This window comes from Falco peregrinus, chromosome 3 (assembly GCF_023634155.1).
Source record: "Falco peregrinus isolate bFalPer1 chromosome 3, bFalPer1.pri, whole genome shotgun sequence".
Taxonomy (NCBI): Eukaryota; Metazoa; Chordata; class Aves; order Falconiformes; family Falconidae; genus Falco; species Falco peregrinus.
The window spans coordinates 52,663,866-52,685,817 of NC_073723.1; the positions used below are offsets into that span (position 1 = coordinate 52,663,866).

Consider the following 21,952-nt stretch of genomic DNA (forward strand, 5'->3'; position numbering starts at 1 on the left):
TGTGACAGTCATTTGTGACTGAAGAACAGACTTCAGCTAGAGTGAGGTGCTCATGTTTTGCTGGTACTAAACTACTTCTTGTGGAAAGCCCTATGCCAATATCTTACATAGCCCTTCATGTTGGTAACCAACTCATCTCTTGACATGCATAATGAAAACCCATTATGTTCCTAATTTTAAAACCTAATTAATATTTTTTGATACTAAAGGGATCAATATCTGGACTACACTGAGGTCTCAAAGCTGCTAAGTAAGAAATTAAGCACTTGACAATAAGAAAGTCTGACATATTAAGAACCTAGAATTTCCCGTATATGTAAGGATAAAGTGGTGTAGAAATAGCATTCACACTGGGAGAAAGCACCTAGCAAGAATGTGTAAAACATATTAAAATGTATCTGTCCATTTGCCATTTGCTGCCTTGTTTTCACTACATTTCCCAGTGGTCCAAGGCAGTGGATTGTGAGAAGCGGCACTGTTACTGCAGAAACAACTCAGTTAATGCCTTAATCTTTAATCACTTAGATGAAGGGTTCCCTGTGCCCTGGATTTCCTAAGTAAAAAACATCTAAAACCAAAACTAAGACATCTCATGTGACGATGATTCCCATGGCACATTTTTTTCTGCCAAATATTATCTGTAAATTCCATTAAAACATACCTGGAAATAAAAAAAATAGATCAGTAACTTTTAAAAAATAAATGTATAATAATTAACACTTTTAATACTTATTAGTTTTAAAAACAGAGATGTAATTCTAACTATTGATGTTTAATGGCTGTTTAAAGCCATTTTTAAAAGGAAGACTCTTGGATGTTAAAGAGATGTGAATCTCCTTAAATTTTGATTTAAAAAAACCCTGAATATAAGAACTGAACCTTCAGCTGCTGCAGAATACCAGTTCTGTACCATCATCAATGAAATTGTGCTGACTCACCCCAGTTGTGCACCTGGAGTGTGTACCTGGAGTGAATTAATTTTAGTCGGTTAAGGGTACTTACTTATTCTTTGCAGCTCACTTCTAAAATTAGACTAGTCATTGTCACATTCATTTGTCTCTAGCCAATACTTGTTCTATGTCCTATATTCTGCTCCAACAAATGGCCATCTCAGTCAAACAATAAAAAATGCCATTTGATTTTAGAAACTTTCTAACTAGCTTAGAAAAAATAAAATAAAAACATACTACAAAAATATCTTTACAGGTCTTCTAGTCTGTAGAAGCTGTATTTATATTTTGCAGGAGGGAGGAATTGCCCTAATGCCATCTTTTAAAAGCTAATTAGAAAATACTCGCATGCTTAAGCCTTGTGTCTTAAGCTGTCCTTTGAATGAATTTTTATGGATGAGTTATGAACCTTTAAAAATGTAATTGTAATGCAAGTGCAGACACACCACTATAATTCAACCCACGACTTCTTAAACTGGGGAATGACTGCCTTTGATAACTCCTTTATTAAGTTTTACAGCATATGATCGTGCTATGTGAAGCAGAGAATTATATTTTTATTTCCTCCTAAAAGAAAATAAAAAAAACACTTTTATTTGCTTCAATACTTACTTTTCACCATAAAACCTTTCAAAGAATTTTTCTTTCCAAGGTTCTGTTTTCTTTTCCTTTTCAATCTCTTGTCTGATGCGCAACTGCATTTCTGGTGTAAATTCTCCTAAAAAACAAATACTAATATATTGAATAAAAGTTGTCAAGGATTAGCTTAATATGGGTAATTATAAATCACAGATAAAAAAATGACATGCGGTGATTTCTGTGACAGTCATCCAACATTTCCAAAAGAAAATAATGAAAAGCAAAAGTGAATGTGACAGAAAGATTTAATTTACCATGTAACATAAGTATTTTAAAAGTACATTAGTGGGATTTAGTTGTGTGCATCTAGGTTTCCAAGGCTGGCAGTGATGAAAATGCTTGGATTCTTTTTTTTAAACTGTTCAAATAAGGTGCCACAAGCAAGCTGTAAAAATGTACACTAAATTCAAAATGGAATCACCAATTTTTCTTTTGCTGAATTACTGGTCTAATACCACTTTCTATTCTTTCTATAAGTATTTCTCAAATGTAGAAAAAGAGAAATTCTTCATAAAAACAATTAACCTTTGGTAAATCTGAGAACAAGTAGAGAGTTACCTTCTGCCAATCGCTGTTTCCACCCTTGTGCTGCGTATGCAAAGAATTCATTATTTAGAGCAGAACTACTGAGGCGCAAAACTCCATCACTTCCCATCTAGAAAATAAGCCGATGATAGCAGAAGATAGTGTCAGAAATTACATAAAACCAGAGTTCCAATTAAGGGAAATGGGGAGGGATAGGGAGTGGGAGTAAGAAAATGACCTACTACTACTAAAACAGTATTTTCATTATAGTCATTACTGCAAATGCAAGTGGGCATCAGCATGCTCTCTTCAGTTATCAGTATTACTGATGATAACTCAGTTTACAACTGATTGATGTGTTTTAATCACAGCCCTCTATCTCGAGCGTATGTCTAGAGCTATTGTACACAATCAAAAATCAGGACCATCATTATACTTGTGCATCTGCCTGAAATACAGTATAAAACAAATTAATTAAATGTAATGAAGACAGTAACTTTGCTGTTTCTAAACAAACCTAACACTCATGTTAACTAATAGGCTGTACTGGCAGAAGAGTGGATGACAAGTAACCTTAACAAAATAACTGGTGTAAATTCAGCACTAAAACTAAGAACAGCTATACACATAATTTTACAGGCACCAACAGTGAAAACTGCGGAAGAACATAAATTTTTTTTTTCTTTCAACATTTGTCAAACATTCAATAATAAAACACCATTAAAAGTCTTAACAACAGTATTATCTACAATAACTTTTAAAAGTAATCCAACTATTGAGCTTTCTTTTACCATAAAGCTTAACACTTATTTCCAGGTTGCGAAGCTACATCTGACTACTGAAGGAATTCTAATAACTGAAAAAAGTAATTCTATAAACCAGATTAGCAGTGGGTATCACTCTAGCATAATTAATAAACAGACAATAAAAACAAACTAGCAAACAGAGAAAGATGGGAAACAGCAGAACAGTTAATGTTGCTAGAACACTCTCACTATTTAACATCCTTTAAGGTAACTAAGAGATAAATGTTCGATAACACCATTTGTGATCTACCAGTAAAAACCAGCACATTTTCTAGCATGTTATACACACATTTTAGTGACATAACACCCCTTAATTCTCGGTGCTTGTTTCAAACTGGAGCCAGAAAGGAGACATGTCAGAAACTTTAAATGATATTCAGCTGTATGTCCCTCGCTAAGCTCTGTATTTCACTGATAATAGTGGTCCTACTTTTCAGAACAGTCTTTGCTAATTTACTCATTGCCTAGCTGGCATCCTGTCCCACAATAATTTCATAGGATTACACCAGAAAGATGTGAAGTTGTAAAAAGAGAATAGAGTGATAAGCATGGACTCTGAAAAACAGGCAATGCTACAGGCACTTGATTACAGCAAGAAAGTAGTATGTGTATGGTACCAGGGTGCCTCAGCAGGATGCGAGCCTACGGTACTGCTTCCTGCTATATGGCATTGCTTTGCCAACAAGTCATAGGATTTGCATTTAAGTAGGGTGTATATATAATGCTTCCATGCTTCTCATGATGTGCGTTGTGGAACACACGCACATTAATTACAATTAGGCTATGACTAATGCTGAAACTGGAGAAAAACTAGAAAGAAACAGTGAAACATGCAGCAGAAGCAGCAAGAAAATAAAACCGGTGAGACAAAACAAAGGCCATAAAGAACATGTACTTATTGTATAAAACAAACTGGTGTGACACATGATCTTCCTTCTGCACAAATGAACTTTTCCAGAAACAATAAAATTCCAGAATTAAAGTGAAATTTTTAGATACCAGTGCTTCTTGCACCTGAACAAAGAAACCAGTGCATGGTCGAAAACAGCATTTACACAATTTCCTAAAAAGGTAAGATGAGAAGTTACAAAGAAAAGAATCACAAGTTGCTAAATAAACAAGTCTTTGTTCCTCAAAGAAAGGTGCTGAAGCTGCTTTCAGTTTCAACATAAAAGGAGATGAAGTAGTAACAGCCACTCATGTCAACATAGGTTTTACTCCAAACATTAGTATATTCAGGATTTGATCTCTAAGCCTCACACAGTGCTTTGCAGGAAAGAGTAATACAGACATGAAATTGTTATTTTCGTATTTAACCTCACTTAACTGTAAGCTGTCTCTGAAAGGCATGGTCCTCCTGAAACTCCATTGCTCAGCTGATGGAAAACAGTCTAGCTGTATCACTAGGCAGATCAACAAATCTCATAGGAAAGTAATAATTTGTGGACAAGAATTTTCTGTCACATCAGCAAGATGATCCAACTTGTCCCAAGGTAATACGACCATCGGATCTCGTGCAAAGTTGGAATACATCACAAGAGGCAGAAAGAGAATGCCACATTTCAGCAGCAATCCACTTTGATTGCACTAAACATAATACAAAACTGTAGCCAAGTATGATTGAGCTATTTCACTAGGCTGCATAAATCAAGAGCATCATGAAGATCGCCAGTTTACATTACCATGCAAATACAAGGAGAACCGTATTAGCTTCATTGTAACCCTGTTGTTCTAAGGACATGAGAAAAGCAAGCTTTGTAGGAAGAGTTACTGCATCTTTTATTTTATTGACTAAAGTACTTGGGGGAAAAAAGTGCCAAGTTTTTGGGTGCATAATTTCTTATAAGGTGTCAAAAAGAAACTGCAACCCCCAAGCTAAATACTAGAAAGAGGTTCAACTAAATTCAGATGTTAATTAGTCCACCTGAGAGCAAACACACAGGCTGGAACTTCAGAACAGAAAGCAAATGTTAGCAAGGTCATGGGTAAAGTTCATTAGTTCTTGTGGACCAGAAAAAATGCCAAGTAGTAAGTACCTGTGGAAGAAAAAGGAGGGGAAAAAGACCCCAGGAACAGCAGAAAGGGAGAATGAGAAGATTACAGCGGGTTACCTAAGAAGAAAATTTACTATAGGTAAACTAGCAATGGAACAATGCATCATTTGTGGACTGCATCAGGAAACAGATGTATGCTGTACTGACCACTTTAGATATTAACTGTAACAGCTTACAAGTATTAGGGAACCATGTACACAAGATCGAAAGTATGATGTTGAAGATGCTTAGGTTAAGAAAACTAAGAAGAACAAACTCAAGAAGTCACTGCTGACTTCATGATAGTCATTGCCTTTGATGAACTGGCAGAGGAGGACCTTCCCTGTGACCTGTGTTCACGGGACCACACAACTCATGGAAGATTTAAGTAGCTGCAACAGCCGACATCTAGACAGAAGAGTATACATTGTTACAGAAGATGGGAATACCCTAATTAATTAGAGGAGAAGCTTACAGTGATCTATTTTAACATGATATGAACAAGTAATTTCAGGCTAAAACACTACGGAGGCATGGATGAAAAAAGTCATCATCATCTAGACTTGATACACATAATTTAGGGTAAGAGATACCAATGGAAAAAAATGCAGGAAATAAAGTGTTGGTCAGCCACAGTGACTTCACCAAACTTGCTCAAAGATTTGAGATCAAAGAAAACCTGTGCTGCAAATGGAACAGGAAGAATTTATTCAGTCAGAGCTCAAAGAGAAAAGGATGAGGGAAAAAAGCCAAAGAAACTCATAATGGCCAAAGAGCTAAAGTGAATGAGATGGAAGTTTCAAAGATGTTACAAGAAGAAAAATGTACTAAGCAGAAGAAACCAGATCCAATACCAAATGAGGAAAGCAACCCAAACAGTTGGACTTGACGATCTCAAAGGTCTTTTCCAACCTAAATGATTCTATGACTCTATGAAATCAAATTAACAAGTTCAATCGTTCAGCTATTTTTGATTAATTTAAAGATTTTATACAGGGAACAAAGTTTGAACAAGGTAGAACAGACAAAAAATGCACAATTTTACATCTAGTTGTTTTGAAAGAGTCTATCAGAAACAACAACACTACCAAAGATGTTATAATCCTTTTCTCAATAACCTAGACATGTGAAATCAGACTGACTTTTTTTTTTCCTCTTCTGTTAAACTTGGAAGGACTAAGAGGTCTTCATATTCACAATATTAGCTAACAATCTCTACTGAAATCTTTTTTATCTCACCCAGAGAACACATTTTCACCTAAGTCAAAAAGTTGAAGTGGAAATTGAAAATTCTGAAGCCAAAGGGTGTATTTCCTTCTTTATGCTCTGATGATAGAGACAGCACAATTAACCACTAGGTCTGAATTAGAATTTGAAGAAACATGCCAATAATGCAGTTCCTAAATACACTGTTTATTTTTATGGCATTTAAAAAATGCTGTCCAACAGACACAGTGCGTTAATGAGCTGGAACAACAAATATTTCTTGGAAGGTTTATGTTTTATTCTGTTGAGCTTTAAATTTCTGTTTTTATGATTAAGCACAATGGCAGAATTGTGTTTTCTAATTAATGCTTCTGTGCAGAATTCACAATGGCTTTTAAAAGTTCCTTTTTTTATTGAAAGTAAGCCCAACCCCAGAACATATCTACTAAACCCCAACATCTGTTTGCATTTCAAAGCAAATGTCAAACACTTATCAAAAGGAACCGAGTAATCTTTCAATGAACTACTTTGATTATTTTCCTCCAAGTTCCACTGAAAATTCTCTTTTGACAATAAGGCAGGGATTATTTTTGTAGCTTAACCTGAAGATTCACACTGGTGGTTTAGTAGGGATACAGCAAGTACTGCATAGGCGTTACTGGTAGGTTACCTGACCTTGGCTAGAATGTTCAAAGACAAGCAATTAGCAAATCTGTTTCTCTCTCTCAAATTATTCAGAATTCTCCTATGCTATATAGAGTTCCTGTGTAGTATAACGTATTTCTTATATGAAAGCTTATGTGTGAACATCATGCCATTTGACCATAATACAAAACTAAACAAAAAGTGAGAGAATTGAAGATTCATTCAAATTAAGTGTTCAGTACCACTCAAGAAATTACATCCTTTCTACAAACTGCTGCTAACCCTTTTCTGTGCTTTTATATTTTATCTTGGGGGAAGAACAGTCCTATAATTCACACTTTCCCAAAGGTATGTAAAAGGAATTAAGTGCAAAGGATGGAAAGTATGAGAAAATACATTTTGATACTTTTGCATTAAAGCCTCCAAAATATGAAAAATTAAAAATCTTGGTGCATTTATACCATTATATATCACAGGAAAAAATACTTTCTATTTATGTATGTGGAGAGACACCACTGCCATTTTGTAACATGGAACAAATATGATTCTCCAGTACTGGGCACCAGCATCAAACTGACCTGTGATGAATGTCCAGTACAAGTCTAAATCACACATCTAAAGATGCAGTGACCGACTTTCTGAAGGCAAACACTTTGGAGAGCTGGCTAGACAACCTGGGCTAGGCTCATTTTACTCTTGACAATCACTGAGCAAAATTTCACAGGAGACAACGGAAGACCACTATCTGTATTTTCCTCCCAGAATCTCTGCTACTAAGGGAAACTTTCTCCAAGAAACAGAACTGTTTGATGCCATGTACACAGAAATAAACACTTAATTTAGGTACTCTGCATCATCATTCTGGAAGACATACTCTGCTTCCATGAACAGTGAAGGAAGCACAAAGATCAGATTCCTAATTAGGGCCTCTACATTTGCTTCCTAAGCTAGTCAGCATGAAACACTCCCTTGCAACCCAAATCCAAAAAGAACATCAATGGATGTGCTTGTAGCGTACCAGATGCTCTCTTGCTCCACAAAATGCCCAAAGGATTAAAAATTGCTGTCAAATCTAGTAAGAAGTAATAGTAAACTTCAGAAGAGATTGCAACAACCTGATGCGTGTCTCAACATGCAGGAGCTTCTACCAATTGCTCTGCTCTGAATGCAGACTACTGTAAACTGGGTACTGTGGAACACACACTTTGGGGACTAATTTTTGTGGGTTTCTTACACATCTGTTATATTGGGTAGGCCAACTGTGTCCAAAGCCAAGTGTGCTGATCTAAATTTCCACCACTTCCTACTGGTGATGATGCCGTCTGATGCACTATTCCTTCATGCCACAACATCTTTGTCAGCAAAAAACAGATTTCACAGTGCTTAACACCAAGCTTGATGGTTCATGTTGTAACAGCAGTGAACTGCCTTCTCTTTTAAAGGCCCTACTTTCCAAAATAGGCTACCTACTCAGATGACTTTAGCCACCCGAATACAGATGTAAGCAATAACTATAGCTATCAACTAGCTTAATAGAAAACATTGACATTAGGCCTGAGACTTTTTCAAGGCTTGTGAAGCAGTATTGGAATGGAAGACAGAAAGTGCAAAAGTTTGGCCCATTTGTGCTGGTTTTGGCTGGGATACAGTTAATTTTCTTCATAGTAGCTAGTAGAGAGCTTATTTTGGATTTGTGCTGAAAACTGTGTTGATAATACAGGGATGTCTTCATCACTGCTGAGCAGTGCTTTCACAGAATCAATGCCTTTTCCCATTCTTTCACTGCCACACCAGCCAGCAGGCTGGGGGTGCACAAGAAGCTGGGAAGGGACACAGCTGTTCTAGCTGTATTCCAACCAACCCAAAAGATATTCCAGACCATATGACGCCATGCTCAGCAATAAAAACCTGGGGGAAGAAGGAGGGATGTTCAGAGTGATGGCGTTTGTCTTCCCATATACCATTACATGTGACAGAGCCCTGCTTTCCCGGGGACAGCTGAACACCTGTCTGCTGACTGGAAGTAGCAAATGAGTTCCTTGTTTTGCTTTGCTTGTGTGCACAGCTTTTGCTTTATCTGTTAAACTGTTATCTCACAATATTTTCTCATGACGTTTTCTCACTTCTACTCTTCTGGTTTCTCTCCTGTCCCACTGGGAACGAGTGAGTGAGCAGCTATGTGGGGCTTAGTTGCCACCAGGGTTAAATCACTACACCAGTTCACAGTAAGTCCCCAAGCGATACTACCAAGTATCTGTGTACACCACCAAAACTAGATGCTTGCCACCTGTGATCAGTGGTTTCAGGCCACTACTTAAAGTGCTTTTGGGATTCTTTGAGAAGGTGAATATAAGGGGTGACTGCTTGCAATCATATTAAAAACAGTATCTAAACTCATACTTTACAAACTATCATTTGATTACAAAGATTAATATTTGCTATTGATGATTTCTATAGTGTTAGTGCCAAAGGCATACAAGTTTAGACCCTACAGCTCTATCTATACAAATGTAACTTAAAAAGTAATGAAGGGTGGTGGCATTCCTGGAATGCTGGGTAAATGTCTGGATGTGGCCCAGATTTCCAATCTCCAGTTACAGTCAATGCAGGTGTAGCCGATGCACTCAGTGGAGCCTAGAGGGCTATTCAGCTGACCGACAAGTCAGCATCTACTTCACAGTGAGACAAATAGCTCTTCAGGCTCTTTGTTCATGCACTGACTCAATGTGTGTTGTTCGTAATGGAGTGTACACTTGGCACACTTGCAGACATACACATTTAGATGTCTTCATTTGGAGGGGAATCATCCTTCTCTGATTCAAACAGCTGAGAAAGTGAATACGGAAAGGCTACAAAGAGGTAGCAACATTGCAACAATAGGAAAGCACAGTAACAAAAGCACTGACCAAACTAATTCCTGTTAATGCTTGTAAAACACAACATAAGGAGGCAATACATTCCCGAAGGCCACCTACCTTGTCATCAACTACTGGAAACTTAAAAAAGACATCCTTTATCACACAGTTCAGAACTAAATATAAGCTCTGTGGATACATTTGTACAAAATGTTCCAGGTATAAGCAGTCACAAACATGCTCCTGAGCACAGACACAACAAACTATAAACCCACATCTGCTGGCAATGGACATCAATACATTCCTATTCCTCTTGAAACAGCATGTTTAAAAGAGGCACAGGTAAATTTTAAATAAGCAGTCTCAGGCACCAGTAACTAGTTTACATGTGCAACTGTTTGGCAAGACTGAAATTCATATATAGCGGTACAATGCACCCAAACACACCATCAGAGAATAAAAAGGTCTCTGCATGCTAAACCCTCCAAAACTTCATATGATCTTTATATACAGAGAAACGTAATCCCAAAATTAGAACCTGTTCTGAAAAAAGGGATGGAACCAAACCCAAGATTAGACTAAGAAAAGCCAGTGCTCTCAGTGTCCAAGAAATTTACTGCCTCCAAAGAGGATTGCAAGGAGGGAATGAAAGGGAATGAGGACAACAGAGATTATCTGATGAACCTCATGAAGGTCTTGGCAGGTATGATGCCTACAAAATCTACCAATTTCACCAGTTATTAAACTTTGGTGCCCATCTACCTTCACTGTAAGAACACAGCCAAAAATGAGATTAAGTGGATCAGAAGTTATCAGTAGTAACAGACATATATTGGTAATGAAGTCATGGTTTAATAGGTGCTATCAGCAGAACAGCTTTGGCATCTTTACTTACAGGGTGATGCCCCAAGAAGGTTTTGAGATATGGCAATAGTTAAGCAAAGATGAAAAAGAGCCCTCACAGAGGAAAGGAACGTTCTGTAAAGACAGACTTGTTATTTTCTCCAAAATTTGGAAGCTGTATTTATATAGATGGCCCAATAGTATGGACAAATCAAATCAAATACTGTTCTGTGGACCACTGCCAAAACAAGTTTATTTATAAAAGGAGGGGTTAAAGAAGGGGCCAATGTGATGACAGTGGTACATTTATCTCAGTCTTTGATGGCTGAACACTAACGTGAGAAATACAAATGGTATGTAGGAGGACTTTGAAGATTTAGTTGACAATCAACATTTTGACTTAATTGGCAAAATGGAGATCTGATAATTCATATAGCTGATAGTAATGTAAAAGACTAAAGCTTGTTTGGGAAAAGGAAGAAATGGCAACAGAATTTAAAAAAAAAATGTGTTTCAAGTAGGCATACTTCCATAAATGCAGAATTAGTTGGGAGAATCCCCAGGAACGTTGTGCTAGTGAAAAAGTAGTTAAAGAAACCTCACAGTTCTTTAAATAAACAATACTTACCACATGTAGTGCAAAGCCTCCTGCAAAGGAATAATGGGAATTGTACAGTGAAACCATATTGTCTTAGTTAGGACCTCACTGTTGATCTCACATCATGCAGGGAATGGAAATGAGGTCAACTTACTAAGCAGGAATACTACAGCAGAACATGGTATAATGGACCAAATTTAAGACACAGTTGGCAAGGAACACATCAGACTTCAGAAGAAATAATTATGGAAGTACGTTAGGAGCAAGATGATGATGAAAGTTAGCCCATTGTGCAACAGGGGAAAAATTAGAGGGATACAGACACAGAGCCAATGTTCATACTGCCTTTTTTGCATCCATCTTCACCACAAATCTGCTGCATTGAGGTGCTTAATACAATTAATTCCAGCCACAAAAGGCAAAAGGGTACGATCTCACGCTTGAACAAGCAAGGAGCTGAATAAATATTACTTAAATGCACTCAAATCATCTGGGCTTGATAGACTATCCTGTTTAATGTCCAGTTATGAATCTGTCTCAGAACTTTTAAAAGATGCATTTCAGAACAGTGAAGAGGATAATTGCAAAATTCTATGTGCTGGCTATATGTATACAGCACATATGCATCACCTGTGCATAAAGAAGGGGATAAGCACAGCTAAGGACTTTCAGACTAAGCCAGCTTCAGAAGAACTCTATGGCCTACTCAAAGACTGCCAATTCTTTTTTGAGATGCCCTAGTGTGTCCTAAGATAGTCATATGGACACACTGTGGGCAGATAGAACCCAGAACCTACAGAGGACCTATAACCTTTTGAAGAAGTTGGGTACTAGACAACATAGCTCAGTGCATCTCAATTGATACAAGAAGCCCATGTTTTAGTATCTTGCTTGTTCTCCCTGTCTTCAAGATTTGGAGAATATGTGTAATGATTAAAGCACAAGACATCACACTATACACAACTGCCTGGAAGCTAACAAGGAGCTGAACAACAGCCAACACAGATTTGTCAAGAATAGGTCACGTCAAGTCAGTCAATTTTCTTTCTGACAGCGTAAAAGGCCTTGTGATAGAAGAGAAACAGCACAAGTTTTAGATCTTGATTTTAGCAATGCTGTGTCACATTTTCTTAAGCAAATCCAGGATATATAAATTGTAATTAGGTGGCTACAGAACTACTCAGAACTCTACTTAGGGAACTATTGTTTATTACCAACTGGGAGGCTGTATTTCAGGGGCATGATAAAAAAACGGAAGGGATTTTCAAATACCATTAGTCAGAGAGGGTCTGAGTACACTGAAATCTGCAACTGAAATTCAGAATTCTTTTGATGCATTTGAGAATTACTTTCGAAACAACAGGGATAATTAGGGCACTACAATGGGAGCAAATGCAAAGTTTCAGACTCTTGTAATAAAACATAACTAGAGAAATACAAAATGAAGAAATTAAGCAGCTATGCAATGCTTCTGTAGAAAAGTATTTATGGCTTACGACCACATAGGCTGATCACAATCTGAATATAAGTTAACCTTGATATAAAATTGCAAAGAAGGTGAGCACAACACTGGAAGTTATAAATGAGAGTACTGTGTGAAACCACAGAAATCAGTTCTTGCCTCCTTGGTGTTACCACTTGAGCTGGAGCAGTATGTTCAATTTTGATTGTTGCAACTCAGAACTGGTACAAAGACCAAAGGAGAGAAATGAGGCTGAGCACAGATTTAAAGTCCTAGATCTACAAAGACTGCATTAATAAGGGCTGCTTCTCAACAAAAAGAAACAGGGAGGTGGGGAATGGGTTACCGCCTTCATATTTGAAGGCTGCTGCAAAATGAACACAGCAATCTCCAGGCTCTCCGCACTGATACCAAAGTGAACAAAGAATAGCAGTCAAAATTGCAGTGACAGAAATTCAGATTAATCACTGAGGAGAAAACTTTTAAACAGTGAAAACAGTAAGGCACTAGACTTATTTGGAGAGGCTGTGAATTCACCATCCCTGAACAGCCAAAAAACCTTTTACACAGTATCTGTCAAGAAAACCAGACACTGTTGATTTTGTCTTAGTGTAGAGAAGACTAGACAAATTGTCCTTTCTCTCCATATTTCCTATGTCAAGATATAAAAGCTGCTAAAGTAGTTTAAAAATAAATTTATGTTTCGCAGTTTACAAAGCTAAAGGACAGTATATCAAATTGCCACCTATTACATCATCATTAAAAAAACCCGTAAATGTGCTCTTGCATGAGTTTCTTTTCCAATCAATTGTCAACTTCTGTTTTTTTAAAGAAAGATGCTTAAGTCAGTCCTTGCATTCTGTCTTCAAGGCCTCTAGCCTCTTAACGCCCTTCCAACAGAGTCACTCTATGCGATCTAGTGTAACTGACCACAGCTCATGATTCATATCTGAAACAACCCCTCATTTGGACAGAATGACCTTCGGAAACACTGCAATTTCTTAACATAATGGCTTAGCTTTGTCTGCATGCAATTTAAACCTTAGATTGCAATTAGTTCCAAAATATCTAAAATGGATGTCATAGCACAGAGCATGGCACTGTCTTCTGGCTCTGCTTGTACTGCAGACACACTCTGTTAGTTTCTGGAACCTTTCTTCTCAAACACAAACGCATTGAATAAGCCACCACAATTATACTTCATGATGGCTGGAAGGAGCCTTACTCACTCATCAACATCTCCTTTGCTAGCAGTTGATAGCTTGAGTCATATTAAAGCCAAGTTAGACACTTTCTGTTCTTGAGGCCGAGTGTGGCATCCCTGTAGAACAGACTTCTCATTAAGCCCAAGAGCCAGAAATTCTCATTGGGAAATACAGAACAGCTGCAAAGAGTAGTATTAAGGCCATATGTTTTGTTCATACCAATGTTTTCTGAAAAAAAATAATGTTACCATCACAAAATGAACAAGGCACTAAAAAGTGGAACAGAACTTACTACTCTATGTGCTCTTGCCAGTCTCTGGACTGTTTAATTTCTGACTGACACATTCTTCAGAAACTCTAACAAGATCTGCTTGCACTTTACATAAGCCTAAATTCTATGTAATAATGCAAAACAATGATTCTCCTGTTCATTACTTTGGCTAATGATCTGGGAACCTATTACGTCAAGGAGTTCTCCACAGCTAGAGCTCTCCCTGTCAAGTAATAGTTGGCAATTATAAAACTTAACTTCTATCCATCTGAAAAAATACTTTTAAGTGAACTTGCATGTATTTCTAGTATGAAAATCACCGAGGAAGTTTCTCCATTTCCTACAGAATACAGCTGACTGTTCAAGTATGCCATTACCTATCTAAAAGTCATTTCTCCACTTACTCAATGACCATTCAAAGAGATTGTGATAAATGAGACCAAACCATAAGGATGCTCTAACAGTTGGCAAGTCTATAATAGAGAATGAGTATGGATGTGCTTGGGTAAGAAAAGAAAAAGCAGCTGTAGTTGTCACAAAAAATCTGTAAGTTCTGTTAAACAATGGCTGCATTTCTGATGATAGTGTTTCTGCTTAACTCAATGTTAAGCAAAGATACTGTATTTTTCAGCAGTCAGTAATATGGGAGTGGTACCATATGGTAACAATAGCAGACAAAATCAGAGGCTGAACTAACCCTTGATAACTGCAAGGAACAGATCGTGTAGATAAAACCTGTGAATGAACACATAATTGACAATTAATAGGAAAGCTGTCAAATAAAAGATTTCTATTTAGCTTAGCTTGTCCTAAGAATGAAAAAAGGGATTCTTATTTTCAATAAATATTTCAGTCCATTTGATATAGCTGTGGCTACTACCATATATATGCATCCACCATCTTCTATTTATATCAGTTAAATTCTGCCAGCAATCAATGCTAACTTTTAGTATGCAAAAGACTTCCATGGGTTAGTAGCCTATTGTATGAAATACAGCACTTGATTGTTATTAAATTTGCTGTTCTTCACATTTAATCTGGTTCTGGTAGATTAAAAAGCACAAATACAGTAGTTTTTTCTTCAGATTGTTTTTTATAGCTCATGTAAATTTTGGAGCCCTTTTCTGGATTCTTTCCATAGCTTCTGAAGTGAACTGGCCATGTTTAATTTTCAAGATGATGACTTGATAATATTTATTTAATGAAAGGGTATTTTCTTTAGTGCAGCCTCCCTGTTGCTGCTTAGACATTCACGGAACAGATGTTTCTGCTGAGCTGTCCATAATCATGACTGTATCTTCTTTTCAAATCTGATTTATAAACTAGCAATGCAATAACCCACATCATTATTTCCAGTGCAAAACAGTGTATGCTTTCCTACACTAAATCTCAGAATCATAGAATGGTTTGGTTGAAAAGAGCCTTAAAGGTCATCTAGGTCCACCCCCCCATCATAAGCAGGGACACCTTCCACCAGACCAGGTTGCTCAAAGCCCCATCCAGCCTGGCCCTGAACACTTCCAGGGATGGGGCATCCACAGCTTCTCTGGGCAACATGTTCCAGTACCTCACTGCCTTTACAGTGAAGAATTTCTTCCTTGTATCTAATCTAAATCCACCCTCTTCCAGTTTAAAGCCATTACCTATATCCTATCACTACAGGCCTTTGTAAAAGTCCCTCTCCAACTTCCTTGCAGGCCCCTTTAAGCACTGGCACCTTTAAGGTGTCCCTAGAGCCTTCTCTTCTCCAGGCTGAACAACCACAACTCCCTCAACCTGTCTTCATAGGACAGGTGCTCTAGCCCCCTGACCATCTTCATGGCCCTCCCCTGGACTTGCTTCAGCAGGTCTGGAAGCACCAGAGGTAAACATAGGGCTGCCTTACTATAGAACTCCCCAGTACTGGATTGTCTGAACTTCTCGGTAAACCTCATATGACAAGGCAAACGGCCACAAAAAGACAGAGCTCAAGAAAGGTCCACAGGAAGTACCTGTAGATGTGACAGATAATTTGTGTTTCTCTCAGAAATTTGGAGATCCAGAAAAAGGAACTATATGGGGATAATTCAGTGGCACTACCAGGCTCTGAAAAAAGCCTGTGTGAGGGGTCCCAGCAGGAAAGTTGAGAACAGCAAAACAAAAACATTTTGAATACAAGCTGCCACAGATTGAACAGCAAAATAAAACACTGGACTTCAATAAATTATTAGATTAGTAACTGCACAAGCTTGACTCAAGAAATAAAGAACTCTGTAAATTCTTTACAGAAATGATGCTAGGACAAAGTACACCCTTGCAAATTATGTCAGTGTAGGGAAAAAAAAAAAAGACAGGAAACTATGAACTTAAAGCACAAGCTTTTCATTTAATGTCTAGGACCAGAAAGAACCACATTGAAAGTACTAACCTGGCTGTGTTATTAAACTATAAGAATACACTTCAGATGGGGATAAAAGTCAGGGGCCAGGCAAAAAATCAGATATAGTAACAAAGGAAAACAAGAACATTAAAAAATCATCTTAAATCACATTAAAGAGTTAGCCCATTACTGAACAGCTAACATGCTGTGTTGGTAGTTCTCCAGGTTTTCATACATACAGAACATAGATTTCAAATCCTGAAGAAAATAAGGAAATAATACAAGAAAGAACCCAGAAGATCAGAAAGAAATGAGCAACAACCAGGATGGAGCTCTCAAGAAGAAATCATTGCGGCAATCTAAATGGTTTGTCTGGTAGGTCTGAGGAAAAAGCAGTAGATATCGCCTACAGAATCATACACAGAATCACGTGCATTTGGTATAACCTTCAGAAGTCATGAAGTTTTCAAAGCCATTCCACTTAGAGCACCTTGTTTAGGGCCTTGCCCACTTGAGTTCAGAGTATCTCCAAAAAGAGAGCTTCCACAGCCTCTCTGGACAACCTTTTCCAATGCTTAATCACTCTTGCTGTGAAAATATTTTTCCGGATAATCAAATCAGAATTTCCCATGTTTCAGCTTGTCTCCATTGCCTCTAATGCCATTACTGTCTGCCTCCAGGAAGAGCTGTCTTCTCCACAACCTCCCATTATCTAGGTGGGAACTGCCATTGGATCCCCTAGCAGTCTTCTCCGTGAACAAATCCAGCTCTCCTGTGCTACAGCCCCTTACGATCTTGGTAGCCCTCCACTGGACTTGCTCCAATATGTCAATATCTTTCTTGAAAGAAAGGGTATCAATGATCACTTCTCTTGACCTGCTGGCTGTGGTCCTGCTTATTCAGCCCAGGACACTGCCAGCCTTCTTTAATGTCAGGGTGTAATGCTGGCTCTTATTTAACTTGCTGCCTACCAAGACCCCAGGGTTCTTTTGGCCTTTTTTGAAGACGTGTGCAACTTTTCCTTTCTCCAGTCGCTGGGGACATTTCCTGATCTCCAGCACCTTTCAAAAGAGAATGATCTTGCAACGGCCCTCTCAGCACCCTTGGATTCAGTCTGGTGTATCCCATGGATTTCTATGGGTCACGTTCTTGCAAGTAATCTTGACTTGGTCCTTATCTACTGCTGGCGGTTCTCCTCTTTGAATGCTTTTACAAAAATCAGAGGCCTGGGAGATCTTGTTGGTGAAAATGGAGGCAAAGGCGGCATTGTGTCAGCTGTATATGTGTTCACAGTCATTAAACCACACCCCTCACTCAGCAACAGTCCCAAACTTTCTTCTGTCTACTACTCCTGTTCTTTGCTTCCTCAGGATCTTGAACTCTACTACACAGTCACTATAGGTACAGCTAGCACAGTCATTTATATACCTCTATAATATAACCAGCTATTCTATGTATTCAATAGCAGATCCACCTGTGCATCACCCCTAGCCGCCTACTCCATTACCAGAAGTCAAGAAGCACTCTGACACTCTCCAGAAATCTCCCTATTTGCATTCCATTCTGCTGCCCTGCCAGCAATAACAGGGAGGTTAGAGTCCCCATAAGAATCTGGTCTGTGATACAGACTTGCCTCAAGTTCTTTAAAGAAGAGCTTATCCACTTCCTCACCCTATGGAAGAATAGTTGAGGTTAGAAGGGACCCCTGGAGGTGGTCACCTTGCTCAAGCAGGGCCACCTAGAGCTACTTGCCCAAGACCATGTCCGGAAAGCTACTGAATATCTCCAAGGATGGAGAATCTACAGCCTCCCTAAGCAACATGTGCCTTTAACACATTAAAACATTAAAAAAAGTTTTACCTTATGTTCATATGGAACCTCCTGTCTTTTGGGTTGTGCCCACTGCCTCTGGTCCTGTCACACCCTTTCTTCAGGTATTTATACGCATTTGTAAGATTCCCCCTGATCCTTCTCTTCACTAGGCTAAAAGCCAGCTCTCAAAGGCCCTTCCTCATATGACAGGTGCTCTAGTCCCTTAATCCTCTCAGTAGCCCTTCACTGTAGTCTCCAGTAGCTCTCTCGCTCTCTCTACAAGGTATTCCAGGTGGCCTTACCGATGCCAAGTTGGATCTGATGGTCTAGCAAACTCCCATCACAATGACTGACATCCATGCCACTCAACTCTCCACTGACCTTGACCCCTAAGATCTGAACCAGACTATATCCTACCCTATAGAAGAGCTCCTTATACACATGGTCTTGAGGAAAACCACTCTCCTTGTCTTCTCTGACTGTCTTTTCTCAAGAGAAGCAAATTTTCATCAGTGGTTTTGATATACATAAAAAAAGGGAAAGAGAAATGTGCAGAGAAAGGCAGAGGAACTAAACTTAACACTAAAAAGGAGCAAAAAAGAGAGGGGAATGAATAGCAAAGGAGTTGATGTACCAAGTTTAATACAAAATGTTGATGATTTCAGGTCCTGAGGACACAGATGGTAGGAATGTGGAAGTAGTAATGCAGCTGGAAGCTACAGAACATTCAAAAAAAAAACCACACAAAAAAAATAACACACAAGACTTGCAAAAAACAGAGAAAAAAGTATAGCAACTGTTTCTCTGCCTGCAGATAAGGCACATTTAGAGGCTCATCTCAAACACGAAAATACATGCATACATTTACACACAGTTCTATGACTTTGAAGAAAAATCTATCCTTTTTTATAAGTTTCCATGTATTTAAAGCAAACAATGGAAAAGGTTCTGAATTTAAAGTAAGTAAACAGGAGTGTAAGAAAATTGCTTCTGACAAGATGCAGCCATCAGGAGCATTGCAGTGTTGGGACCACAAAACAGGTATACTAAAGCTAAAAAGTACATGGATGATAAGACAGATACACCCAACACAAAGGAATACAGTAGACAGCAATACATGGGTCGGACTTAAAAGCTGCTCCCAGAAAACAAACTCAGCCACTGCAACTTCATGAGTTAGGTACATGACATGGAAAGATAACCAGTTTACACTATGTCTCTCTCAGCAATTCTGATGTAATACCACTTGAGTGCTAATGTTCATTCTGCATAATCTATTCCATTAGTCTTACCTTTTCACAGTAACTGGACCTAGAATACAGCTAAATTTTATTTAGTCCTGATTATGAAGTTATCAAGCCTTGTAAGAAAAACTTACCGTTATTTGCAACTGATCATCAATGAGTTTGTCTTCAAATACAAAAGACGGATTCTGAAGACAGATGATGAAAGTAATTCTGAATATTAGTCTTTTTAAAAATAACCAGACTAAACTTAGAAGTAAAATGTCAAAGGATGAAAAAGAAAATATCTACTACTATAGGAATAATTGCTTCAGACAAGAGAAGAAAAAAGAGTCTTTTAAAGAAAGAAACAGACCTTTTCTATCTTCACTAAAGTGGGAAATATTCTGAGTAAGACTGAAGAATTGCAAACATGTTTTCAAAATGAAATGTGACTTGTTAATGTAGATCTTATCTAAATCAGGAAGACAAGTGGGATAGCTATATTCATTCCAATACACTGTAGTGTCAAAAAAGACAATAGAATCCAATCTGGTTGAGCTCAGATGCAAGAAATTAAATGAAGAATTTAAGGAGAATAATACATTTGGCAAAATTTAAAATAAAACATTTTAAAATGAAGCAAAACCCAAGTAAAATACAGGGAAAACGAGAATATGCAGCAAACTGTACCTTCTAACTTCATTCAAATTATAGAAATTACAATTCAAATTTATTTTCCTACTATATCCATCATACAAGTACCAATCCCAAGCATGTCAGAACACACAACAAACAGCAAGTATTTATAGATACTAAAAGAGGCCCACAAGCCGGAGGAAAAAGAAAAGGTAAAATAGAAAAACATACATAGGTCGTAATCAAGGGAAGCATGTACATGTATATGTATATGTATAAAGAAAGATGCTTGGAGACTTTGAGAAAGTAAAACATTATTAAATTATCCAACAATACACATGTGCTGGGGAAGGTGCAGAAAAAGGGATGTAAACAGCCAGGGTCTATTCATGTAGCTCTTGTAAAAATAAAAGACATATGCCTTTGAATGTGAGAAGGAGAAGGTCAGGGGATGTTACATGTAAACATCTTAAATTAGTCAGCCATTTTTGATGAGTGTCATCAATTAAAACCCTGCATCCAATCCCTTTTCTCTAGGCATTGGAAAACATCCTCTTTTTTTTTTTTCCCCTCCTGTGCAAAAAAATGGCCGTATGTCCTTAACACATGAGAAAACAAACTAGAGGAAATTCGAGTTTAAATAATGCGAAGACAAAGAATAGCCATGTTCTGAAATAATTAGGAAGCCCCCTCCCCCTCAAAATCTTTTTCCCTTTTTTATTTCAGCGAAACAAATACACCGAAAGGAGGGGGGGGGGGGGGGGGGGGGGGAGGGGGACTGAGGAGAAGCATGGATGGATCACTTCTGTTTGCTCTTCTTTTCACTGTCTTCAGATTCAGAACTGTAAGGAATGTTCTGTTCTCCAATTACAGTGCAGCCCTACAGTGGCAACACTGGAGGCACTGCAGACCAACTCATATCACTTAATTATTAGCACTTTGCAAGGAAGGAACAGTTGAAATACTACAGTCCAGCAGTGCAATGCATCCTTAATAGCCACATAATCTGAAGCATGCTAGTCCCTTGTGTCCATATACGTTACCATTTATAGCCACATATTAGTTATACTCTCACAGCACAGCTCTTGGCACAAAGTCTTAAAAAGGCACTTGTGCAAGTACTTTCCTACTGGAAAGGAGGTGTTTTATCAATTCTTTTCTCTTTTTAAAGTACTAATAATTCTGTCAAATGTAAATGTAACTGGTATTACATACAAAGTCCTCTTTACTTAAGCACTAACAGCTGTGCACTGTACTTTATAAAATTAGTTTGGAGGGATGGAGAGGGGAACAAAAGCTTCACTAGTTCACATCAGAACAACCTTGAGTGAAGAGCCCCTCACACACCAGAACAACTTATGAATAAGGATGCTGCAGAGACAGATGTGGCTCTTGTATTTTCAGCTTTCAGCAAGCACAGTGCACTTGCTGTGTCCTACTAGATGCCCCGAGTTGAGCCTAGCTCAGACAAAAGCAATAGTTCCGCTAACACCTCTGCCAAACTTGTTCGTAAAGGCGAGACACGCTTTAAGCGTGACGAGCTTGTAGCTAGGGCTTTGGAAGTGAAACAAGAACTTCCACAACATGGATGTGGCATGGTGGAAAACACTGATTCACATTTCTGAAATACAATGACCATGTCTGCAGAAATACAAAAACATGACACAAAAATGTAAAGCTTCCTATTCATACATGTAGAAGTACTGATATTGGGGAAGACCTCTAAGGATTATTGCAAACAAGCAACCATGAATTCCATTACATTAATCAGAGCAGCCAGATTGCAATGCAGTTGCAGTAAGCCTTAGTGGACTGCACTAGGGAAGCTGAAAGAGTATTCCTGTAGCTAAAGCCAACAGGGATTTCTAAGCGAAATCCTTC

At 38.1% G+C, this 21,952-nt stretch overlaps 1 protein-coding gene across 3 annotated transcripts in view; it reads right to left on the bottom strand.

Annotated features, from left to right (window-relative positions):
- Positions 1 to 21,952, bottom strand: part of ASXL3 (ASXL transcriptional regulator 3) — a 128,114-nt gene that overhangs the window by 12,052 nt on the left and 94,110 nt on the right. For all 3 annotated transcript variants that reach the window (XM_055800195.1, XM_055800193.1, XM_055800194.1), the window contains 2 exons: positions 2,148 to 2,244; positions 1,563 to 1,668 (listed from right to left, as the gene is read on the bottom strand). In XM_055800195.1, coding sequence (XP_055656170.1) covers positions 1,563 to 1,668; positions 2,148 to 2,244 — 203 coding nt within the window. The remainder of the gene's footprint in view (positions 1 to 1,562; positions 1,669 to 2,147; positions 2,245 to 21,952) is intronic.